Below are 11,492 nucleotides of genomic sequence, written 5' to 3' on the forward strand. Positions count from 1 at the left end.
TGCACTTGGTTGTATAGTATTATTATTATTCAACCAAGTTCACGAGCCCCATATTTAGCCTATAAACTAGTCCTCCTTCACAATTATAAAAGAAAACCTTTGACATAGATACAAAGAGGTATTGGGAGATGACCTGAAGAGGAGCATGGTTGTTCTTCAGTGGGCCTCTGGTGAGAAGGCCAATTACTTGTAATCAAGAACCTCCTCCTGCTGGTGTTGGTGCTAGGGAAGATGTAGGAGAGAGTTGAGGGAGTAGTTGCCATGATGGCCGTAGCTATAGTAGCAGCCACTGTGGACCGACCATGGGAACAACACTATCCTTTTTTTTTTTAACAAACAAACAAACATTTGGACAGAGATGGCTGTTTTTTCCTTGCCACTCAATAAATGGGGGTGGTGATAAAGTTTACAATAAACAAGGAAATTTTTGAAATGAATAAATTGAAAATTCTATACTTCCATTTTATGAGTAAAGAAAAAAAAGAAAAGAAAAGAAGTACTCCCTCTGTTTATTTTACTTGTTTAATTTTTTTTTAATTGACACACAAATAAAAAACAGTAAATAATAAAAACATTTTATCAAATTACCCTTTCAATAGAATTAAATTTTATGTTTTAAAAAATGCATTGAGTGCTGAATAGTATTTAATAGTAAGGATAGAATGGAGAGAAATAGGTAAATTATTCATTGATTTTATGACCGAAATAAGTGTTATTTAACATCTCAAGATAAAAAAGTGGAGCAAAGATGGATAGAGGGAGCACATCTTCCGTTTTATTTTACTTGATTTTTTTAATTGAAACATATATTTCTTCCATTTCATATTAGTTAGTAATCTTACTAAAAAATAGTTGTCCACCTTACTAAATCAAGAAAACATTAATTAAATTTTTCTCAGATTACCCTTGCAATTTATTTTTTTAAAATTATTCACACTTGTTTATAAAATTTTCAAAAAAATTTTTAAGAAAGAATTAATTTTGTGAACTAATAAAATTACATTCTTATTTGTGATTTCTTATCATGTGTGTAAAAAAGAAATATGGGACGAAGGGAGTAGTTAGTTTATCATTTTTTTATATACTAACACTAGTGAAATAGTCCGCACTTTGCATGGTCATTAAAAGATTAATATATTATATAGTACTTATAAAACAATACTATGTAGTTTATCATCCATGCACCTCCTCATCACATGTTCGAACTACTTCAACATTACTTCCCGCAATTTGTCTTCCATCGAAGCCACTTTCACCCTTTCTCGAATAATTTAATTTCTAATCCTATCTCTTCTAGTAGGTACACATATTCATCTCAACATTCTCATCGATCTCCGTCAATACGATGCGTGGCATGCTCGTCAATCTCTCTAATTCTCTTAATCTAGACCCAAGATATTTGAAACTATCTCTCTTTCGAATGGCCTATGAATTCCGTTTCACTACAACGTTAGCCACATGCGTCAAATCACTAAACTAGTACTCCAAGTACTCTGTCTTGATCATGCTCAACCTAAACCCTTTAGACTCCAGTATCTTTCTCCAAATCTCTAATTTATCATATACTCATTGAGTCTAATCAATTAGAACTATATCATCAACAAATGACATAAACCAAGGCACCTCCCCTTGAATATACCTTGTCAATATGTGTATCACCAAGAGAAATAAAAACGAACTAAAAGTCAATCCCTAGTGCAACCCTGTCAAAATAGAAAAAATAGAAAAGTTCGCAGAGTCTCCTTCCATCATTCTCACACGAGTCTTCGCTCCGACGTACATGTCCTGAATCGGCTTGATGTATGCCATGGGCACACCTCCACAGAACCTTTCCAGGAACTTTATTATATGCCTTCTCAAGATTAGTAAACACCATGTTTAAGTCATTCTTTCTTTCCCTTTACTGCTTCACTAATCGAGAGACTTTCCCTTTACTGCTTCACTAATCTCCTCTCGAGGCGAATGACCTCGATAATCGAGCAATCTGACATAAAATCTAACTGATTCTCAAAAAGTTCACGATCTTCCTCAGCCTCAATTCTACCACCGTTTCCTAAACTTTCATAGGATGATTCAACAACTTAATACCCTTACAGTTATTGTAATTTTGAATGTCCCCCTTAATTTTATATAATGGAATCATCTTATTCCATTTCTAAGTTTCAGACATTCTTGCGATCCTAAAAATAATATTAAACAACTTTATCAATCACTCCATATTTATCCCTTTAGTATTCTTCCCAAAATCAACAGAAATCTAGTGTGAGCCGGTTGCCCTACCCTTGAGCATCCCGCGAATAACACACTAAACATTTAAGTATAGAGTCGTAAGTCGTTAAAGTATGAGTCATGTAGATAAAAGTAGTGATGACAATTGGGCAAGTTGGATCAAATTTGAACGTCAAAATGAATCAAGATAATAAACGGTTAAGATCCAACCTGTTTCCTTACTGCTTAGGGCTTTAGCAAAAACTCCAAAGAGTTGCAGTTTCTGCAACCCCAAATGGAATCCCAAGGAGATGAAGCTGTCCCAAAATGGGATAATCCTTTTCGGTTCCCATCCATTTCGAGCGAAGATTCAGTCTTACCAATGCCTAACCTTCCTGCAGAACTCATAACAGAAATCTTGTTGAGACTTCCTGTGAAATCCCTCTTGAAATTCACCTCTGTTTGCAAATCTTGGCTTTCGTTAATCTCTAGCCCTGAATTTGTGAAGAACCATCTCTTGTTATCCGCTACTAACAAGGACTACAACCACCATGGTGTTATGTTTAATTTTGCTCGTCTATGTGAACCTAAGCAGCAAGGTATCAAAGACTGTTCTCTTACTTCTTTACTTAACCATCCTGTAACGGAGGCATTTGACTTGGATTATCCAGATAAAACTCTGGGTGATTTTCCTCGGCTTGTAGGTTCTGTTAATGGATTGGTTTGTCTTGCCATGACTCATTATGGTGGCTTAATTGACTTGTTTCTATGGAATCCATCGATTAGAAAGCATAAGAAGCTGCCTAATTATAGACCTTATGTATTCTCCCGTTACCTAGAGGATGAATATTCTGATTATCAATTTGGTTTTGCATATGATGAGTTGCAAGATGATTACAAGGTTGTGGGTCGTGTGCGGGGTATTGAGGTCAAGATATATAGTCTAAGGAGTGATTCTTGGAGACTGTAAGTGACTTTCAAGGTAGTGAATTTTTGGATCTTTGTGGTAAGTTTATGAACGGGAAATTTCATTGGCTTCAAAGAGATCGTATTAGTTCTATTGATTTGGCTAATGAAAAATGGGCAGTGATAGAAAAGCCTTGCAATTTTAAAGGTGGACGTAATAGTGTGATGCTAGGAGTGCTTGGAAGTGATCTTTCTGTGTTTTGTAATTACCTGATGAGTCTTGCATCCCCATGTCGTGCAGATATCTGGGTTATGAAGGAGTATGGAGTAAAAGAATCTTGGACAAAGATGTTTACTGTCATTTCTCCTGATGTTATGTCACAGATGCGTGTTCCACCCATTTTGATGTCAAATGGTGACATTTTTCTTCAATTTGGATTACATCTGGGGAAATATAATTCAAAGGACGACTCAAACAGATATGTAGATGTTACTAACTTTTTTCCACGTTTGGGGAAATATAATTCAAAGGACGACTCAATCAGATATCTAGATGTTACTAACTTTGTTCCATTTATGGACGCAGAAATTTACATTAAGAGCCTAGTTTGTCCCTTTTTACCGAAGGGACCACACATGCAATAACAATGAAGGTTCAAATACTTGGATGATGTGACTCATAACCTGTAAGCGTTACATCCTATGCATTTTCTTAAGTGTTGTTAGTTTTGTTTCCGTTTTGCTGTTGGATCTTGTGATTATTTTCCTTCTCTGCATTATTTACAAAAAACGATATTCTTTTGCTAGAGCAGTTGTTTTGTTGTATTACTTGGTCTCATGAACTTCAAACACAATATTACTAGACAGTGTTTCTCTTCTTGAATAGTATTTTAAGAGTGACGTTGTGCCTATAGATAGAGTAAGAATTGAGCACCAGAGACAAGGAGATTGTGGTGGGTGAATGCACCAATGACGCCTAGATGTAGCCCCTATGTTTTCATTTTTCGATCCATTCTCTGGCTATTCTTCTTTAGGTAAAAGTTTAATAGGTCAAAGATATTACGGGATGAGTTATCTGGTACTTGTTGTGATAGTGGGAGGTAGCAATGGACTGTGTGGAAAAGTCGAGGTGCAAAGCTTACTGGGACACTGCCATTATCCCCAAAAGAATAGGACAATAAGAGGAAACAAAAGAATCGGTTAACAAAGTTCTAGCTCGAATAGAATCTAATTTTGGTGTGTTCACCTTGCTGTTAATTGTTCACCTTGCTGTTAATTGTTTCAACTTATTTGCATTAGGACTATTTAATGTTCTCTTGCTGCTAATAGCTACTCCCTCATTCCCTATTTAGACCATCAAAAAAGAAAGACTAGACATCTAGTTTTGAGAGAGTTATTTGGAGTCGAGGTTCCATTAAAACACCTCCTATTCCTCTCATTCAAAATACTCCAGAAGATAGCAGCAGGGATCGTTAGCCAGATCCTTTTGATGGTTTCATCAACGCTCCACGTGCTCCGGCTCATATGTGCCTCTTTTATGATATGTGGCATGACCCACTTCTGCCCAAATATGCAGAAGGCCACCTTGCAGTGGAAAAACAAACGATAGGTAGCATCTGTTCACTAACTGGAGACCTTTCCTTTTGAGGTTGTCTTGTGTCAAGTTAGCTTTATGTTTTGTTTTAGACTAAGTTTCAAAAGTCCATTTTTTCTTTCTTTCTTGAACTCTGTGCCCCGCCAAAGATTGCCACATAAATTGAAGCTGAGGGAGTAACTTTGTATTTTTCACTGCAAAACGATTTCTTATGCTTTTACTTATTTGATCTACTAAGGCTGAATCTTCTTTCTTTCACTTTAGCAATAATGTTAATGAAAGGAAGTCTGCATTGCAAAGGTGTAAGCAGTTTAAGATGCTAATTTTGCTGATATGATCATGAGAGTTCGGTTGGGGCTACAAAAGAACTTTGAAATATAGGAGAAACTGATTTGATCGATGAACTTTGTTTAAGTACAATAAAGTGTGTGTCATCATCGTTTCCATTGTAGTTGATTCTCTTTATGTTCTGAATAGACCTTTTTCTAAAACTAGCATACATTTTAGACTGGATACTTGAGGCTCGACAACAAGTTCAGGAGCGCAAGTCCAACCGTTATCACTATGAGTATGACCGGAACATACTTCAAAAAAGAGTCAGAAAAGAGAACTTAGAGAAGACGGGTTGAGTATGCATTCGCAGCTTATTCAAGTGTTTCTCTTTGCAGAACATAAAACAGAGATAACATTGCTGGTTTTACGTGTAGACAGACAGGCACTTGGTTTTCTTCTCCTATGTTTCATTGTCTCAAATTTATCAAGTAATGGAGGACATTTGTTTCTTGTTTGCTTTCATAAAATTCTCTGTGAAACTTTTGAGAAATTAATTCGGAAAGTGTGTATGATTTGATACGCTTACAAGAATAAATTCTTTAGATATTATATTTTTATATTCTAATATGTAAAGTTTTGATTGAAGGATAAATAAGTCGTTCAATTTTATATGAACATTTTGATCTTTCAACTTTTTATATTTTTCTACTTTTTTTAGTGATAATAATAGATAGCCACAAGTAAAATGATAGGGAAGAGGAACATCACTGGAAATTTAACACGTAATTCTAACTTCTAATTAGAATTTTGTGTGCCATTTTTGAAATTAGAATTCGAAGATGATCATCATCAACGAAATCACTTTACAAGTCGTATTCTATTTCTTTTGGAAATAAAGTGTAAAGTCCTATTCTATTTCTTTTGGAAATAAAGTTTTGTTTCACGAACTGTTTTTTTTTTTTTTTAATTTCTTGTGTTATTCACTTCACAAGAAAAAAGAGCGATTTCTTCCTACTAACTCCTAATAATTTCAGATAAGCACCCATTGGAAGTTACTTTTATTTAAATTTCTTCATTTCTTACTATTCGGGTCATACAACTTAATTGATTTAGCCACAATACTTTGTATACGTTAAAATTTAAGACAGGATATATTTTATTTATTAATTTAAAATCCATCAAAATATTTTGTCAAAGCCTAATTGTGATAAATCCACTGGACTTGAACTTAGCTTGTATACCCCCACAACTTTTAGCATGCACAAATAAATAATTAAACTCGTATAAAATTTAGTAAATAGACAAATATTTTCTGTGACATAATACATATTTTAAAGGGCACATTTATGTATTTCCTCCATTTCATTTTAGTTGAACCTTGTTGAATTGAAATTCTCCTTAAGAAAATATTTCTAGGGGTCTAATTTACTAAATTAATTTTATTAATTATATTTTATAAATAAAATTTAAGGATTATACATTTTTATGTAGACATTCAATGATAGAGCTAATCTTAGAACAACATGATAATTTTTTCTTGATTTCATAAATTGATAATTAAACAGAAATGAGTATTTTTAGTGATCCCTATATTAAAAATAGTTATTTCAAATTATTTATTCAATTTAAGAAATCAAGAAACTTTTGTTAAAAAATTTTCTTTCTATTCTTCGTGTTAAATCATTATATAAAATAATAATAATAATCAAATTTGGAGCAAAATAAATAGAACCGAGGAAGTAGTATTATGCTTATCTATTTTTGTGCAAACTTTTAAATTCGTATTCTATTCGGTTTTGGACTCAAAGTAAAACCAATGTAAATGTAATCCCTTGTTTTTTAGGTGCTGTTTAGGGCTTACCCGTGGTAATCTCTTTTAATTAGCAAAAACTTCAAAGACATATTAACCCAAACTCAGTCTTACCAATGGCTAACCTTCCTGAAGAACTCATAACTGAAATCTTGTTGAAACTTCCTATAATATCCCTCTTGAAATTCAGGTCTGTTTGTAAATCTTGGCTTGAGTTAATCTCCAGCCCTGAATTCGTGAAGAACCACCTCTTGTTATCCACTACTAACAAGGACTACAACCACCACGGTATTTTATTGAAATTTGCTAGTAAAAATGAGCATGGTGTCAAGGACTGTTCTCTTAGGGTTGTACTTTACCATCCTGAAACTGGAGCATTAGTTGACTTGGATTATCCAGGTAAAAATCGCCATGATCATCCTTTCCTTGTGGATTCTGTCAATGGATTAGTTTGTCTTGCCTTCGGTCTATATGACTTGTTTATATGGAATCCATCTATTAGAAAGCATATGAAACTGCGTAATTATGAACTAAATCTAATCATGATTTACTCTTGGGAATCAGAATAACCTGGTAATTTCAAGTTTGGTTTTGGATATGATGAGTTGCAAGATGATTACAAGGTAGTGGGTGTTTTCCCTATTTATATATATAGACAATTGGATCGTATTGAGGTCAAAATATATAGTCTAAGGAGTTATTCTTGGAGACGTATTGATGACTTTTAAACGTAGGGAACTTTTGGATGTTAGGGGTAAGTTTGTGGCTTGAAGAGGGCTGAAACATTAGTTCCATTGATTTGGGTAATGAGAAATGGTCAGAGATAGAAAAGCCTTGCAATTTTAAAGAATATCATCATTTGGTACTTGGAGTGCTTGGAAGTGATCTTTCTGTGTTGTGTAATAACACGTGGAGGCATACAGATGTCTGGGTTATGAAGGAGTATGGAGTAAAAGAATCTTGGACAAAGATGTTGGCTATCAAAAAGTCTCCTGTTGGCTTTAGGTCACATGTACGTGGTCCACCCATTTTGATGTCAAATGAAGGTGAATTTTTGCTTCAGTTTGGATCGCATTTGGGGAAATATAATCCAATGGATGACTCAATTAGATGTCTAGATGTTATTTGCTTTGCTCCATATTTTGAGGCAGAACTCTACGTAAAGAGCCTAGTTTGTCCCTTTTATCGAAGGGATCATGCATGCGATAACAATAAAAAAAGGGCAGCCCGGTGCATCATGCGATAACAATGAAGGTTCAAATAACGCAGATGAAGACAGCCGTGTGACTAATAACCTGTAAGAGTTACATTCTATGCATTTTCTAAGTGCTGTTCGCGGCCTTGCGAATGATTTCTCTTTTCTTATCTTATCAAGAAATGATAGTCTTTTGCTAGAGCAATTATTTTTAATATTTAACTTGGTCTCATGAACTTATTCTTGTGCAATGTCTTAAGAGGGATGTTGTGCCTTTAGCTAGAGTAAGAATAGAACACCAGAAGTTCTAGCTTTTTTTTTTTTAATCTATTCTCTCACTATTCTTCTTTAGGTGAATACTTAATAGGGCAAGGGTATTACCAGTTGTGTTATCTGGTACCTGTGCTAGTGGAGCAGAAAGCATGGAAAAAGAAAAAAATTTAGATTGTGGCTCTTGATACCATGACAGAGAAATAAGAGAAACCAAGATTTTCTAAATAGCAAATTGTCTTGTTCCATAATATATAATGAAATACTTATAGCTATACAATGGTAGGTTAGAGTTCTATTCTAGGAAAGAATATATATTGTTATAACTAGACAATCAGTATTAAAATCTTATTCTAGGAAAGAGAATATTTTGTCTATATAATTATACTATTGCCTAACAGGTTTGTCTAAAGGGCTGAGCTCTTTGTGCAAGGCTCGACAACGAGAGTGGAGGAGAAAAAAATTAGAGAGGGAAAAAAGTATGACCAATGGAACTTGAAGAGTTAGGATGTAAATACCTTCCATAATTTTTAATATGTCACTTTAGTTCAATTTTTCTTTAAAATTATTTTTTATTTTGTTTTAAAATGAGAAAATAAAAGTAGGTCATTTTGCTAATTGGAACTTGAAGAAGTTTATTAGCCAAATTTTCTCTTTTTTGTTAATGATAATAATAGATATTTCAGAAAAGACATCAAAATTACCTTAAATTATATCTGAAAAGTCGAAATTACACTTAAACTATTAAAGTGATCTAATACACACTTGTACTATCAAAAAGTAAATTTAGTTCCACCCTGACGCACATTCAGCCAATCACATAGCAGGAGGTATTTTGCACTCGCCCGCCACATCAAAGCCAAGTCAATGTCATGTCAAATATCTTATAAATTTAATTTTTTAAATTCTTTTCCTTTTTCTTTTTAATTAGTTGTATTTTACACTTATTAATCCCTGATTAACCATTAAGATCCTCTGATAATTATATCTTCTTCCTCAATAAATAATCCTACTCATTCCATCTCTCATCTAACCAGAAACATCATATACACTCACTATCACCATCACCACATATTATTCTCTCTTCACCACTAATAACAAATCTACTATATATCACTGTCCAAATTCAGGATCGTGATGACACTATTCAACCCTCCATGATAGGTAAGTCAAGAACTCAATTCCAAATACAACAACTCAAATATATAGAAGTGGAAGAAAATAGAAACATTATAGACCCCGAATAATCTCAAAAGTAAATTAAAAGAATAGTATAGTCATAATTAAAACATACAGACCATTCCAGACCTTGTAGTCATTAATGAAAACAACCGTGTGCTAATGACCTGTAAGAGTTACATTCTATGAATTTTCTAAGTGCTGTTGGCGATCTTGTGAGTCATTTTCTTTTTCTTATCTATTATACAGAAACGATAATCTTTTGCTAGAGGAATTATTTTTAATATTTAAATTGGTCTCATGAACTTATTCTTGCGCAATGTATTAAGAGGGATGTTGTGCCTTTAGCTAGAGTAAGAATAGAACACCAGAAGTTCTAGCTCTTTTTGGATCTATTCTCTCACTATTCTTCTTTAGATGAATGCTTAATAAGGCAAGGGTTTTACCAGTTGAGTTATTTCGTATCTGTCCTAGTGGAAGATAACAAGTACCCAATGAAATAGTCAAGAGGAAAGCTTATTAGGGCACTACAATTATCCCAAAAAATGGGGCAATAGGAGGAAAGAAGTTTAAGCTTTGATTTCTCCTTGCTGTTAATAGCTCACAACATATTTGCTTAGGGACTATTTGGCGTTCTCTTGCTGCTAATAGCTATTTTCTCCGTCCCAATTTACGTGGCATATTTTTCTTTTATCTCACCCCCAAAAATGTAATATTTCCTTATTTTGAAACAATTTTACTCTAAAACTTTTTATTTGAGATGATTTATAACCACATAAATATGAAATATTTATGGCTTTCACAAGTTTTAGCTTTTTCCTTGAATTCCCTACCTAGTCAAACACCGCCGCATAAATTAGAACAGAGAAAGTGACCTAGTATTTTTTCACTGGAAACGATCTTCTTATTCTTTTAGAGAAAAAGGCCAAATGCCTCCCCAACCTTTACCCCAAATCCCAACTACACACTTATACTTTGCGGGGGTCCTATGACCCCCTGAACTATTTTAAAGTGGAATTATTACCCCCTCTCCCACCGAAAACTGACAACCAGTCATTTGGAATGTGGTGTGATGCACGAGCCAACAACATTTTTACACGTGTTTTTATCACTTTTTTCATTTCCTTTTTCATTTCATTACTTTTTTTCATTTACTTTTATTCATGTTCTTCCACAATAATTATTTGTTATGTGAGTTCAATTGCAAATTCGTTTTTCAATTGGAACTCAAGAATTACCAGTTTTTTCAAGAAAAGTGATGTTGAGGAAGCACACAAATTGTTCGATGAAATGTCCCAAAAGAATATAGGAATTGTATGATTTCTGGGTATGTAAGAAATGGATGTTAGATTATGCTCAACAAATGTTTGATACAATGTCGTGCAAAAATGTCGTTTTTCAATCTTGTTTTTTTTTTCTTTTTTTTTTTAAAAAATTTATCAACTATGAAAATTGATGTTGAATTTATGATTGTGAAAAAATTTGGTGTTGATTTAGATTATGGTGCTGATTTGATTGTTTCAATTTCAAGAAATGTGGATTTGAATGATTTTTATGGTTTGAGATTGAAAATTCAATTGATGTAAAGTCAAAAGATTTCAAGATTCCACAAAATGTATATAGAGTATTGTTGGAAGTTTATGTTTCATTTCATGAGAATGATGAGTCTTGGTATGGTAATTTGGTTAATGAGTATCTAAGTTTGAATAATCTTAGTGTTCTGAGGAATGGAGTTTTTAGGGAGGTGATTGCTAGTTTAGATGAAATGGTAGTTGATGTAGTTTGGCCGTTTACTGTGATTTATATCGGAGGAGATGAGGAAGATGATAAATTAGTTTTTGATTGGATGTCATGTTGAGTTCTTGAGGAGTAGGAGAAAAAAGAAGCATAAGAAGAAAGAAAATGAATAAAGTAAAATAATAATTAAAATTATATATATTTATGTAAAGAAAATATTAAAAATAAATTTTTAATATATATTTTCGTTCTCACTCTCTTAAAAGAGAGTGAAACACACTCTCTTGTCATGTTAGCTTTCAGTGTGTAATAATTTCACT

General features: G+C 33.4%; 1 protein-coding gene and 2 pseudogenes across 1 annotated transcript in view; 2 read left to right on the top strand and 1 right to left on the bottom strand.

Annotated features, from left to right (window-relative positions):
• Positions 1–455, bottom strand: part of LOC107864647 (NAD(P)H-quinone oxidoreductase subunit N, chloroplastic) — a 6,659-nt gene extending 6,204 nt beyond the window's left edge. The window contains exon 1 of the mRNA XM_016711075.2: positions 134–455. Coding sequence (XP_016566561.1) covers positions 134–263 — 130 coding nt within the window. The 5' untranslated portion in view covers positions 264–455. The remainder of the gene's footprint in view (positions 1–133) is intronic.
• Positions 456–2,258: 1,803 nt separating this feature from the next.
• LOC107864648 lies at positions 2,259–5,626 on the top strand (annotated as a pseudogene).
• A 995-nt stretch (positions 5,627–6,621) lies between these two features.
• On the top strand, positions 6,622–8,082 carry LOC107865761 (annotated as a pseudogene).
• Positions 8,083–11,492: the final 3,410 nt, after the last annotated feature.

The sequence above is a fragment of the Capsicum annuum genome, chromosome 3 (assembly GCF_002878395.1).
Source record: "Capsicum annuum cultivar UCD-10X-F1 chromosome 3, UCD10Xv1.1, whole genome shotgun sequence".
Lineage (NCBI taxonomy): Eukaryota > Viridiplantae > Streptophyta > Magnoliopsida > Solanales > Solanaceae > Capsicum > Capsicum annuum.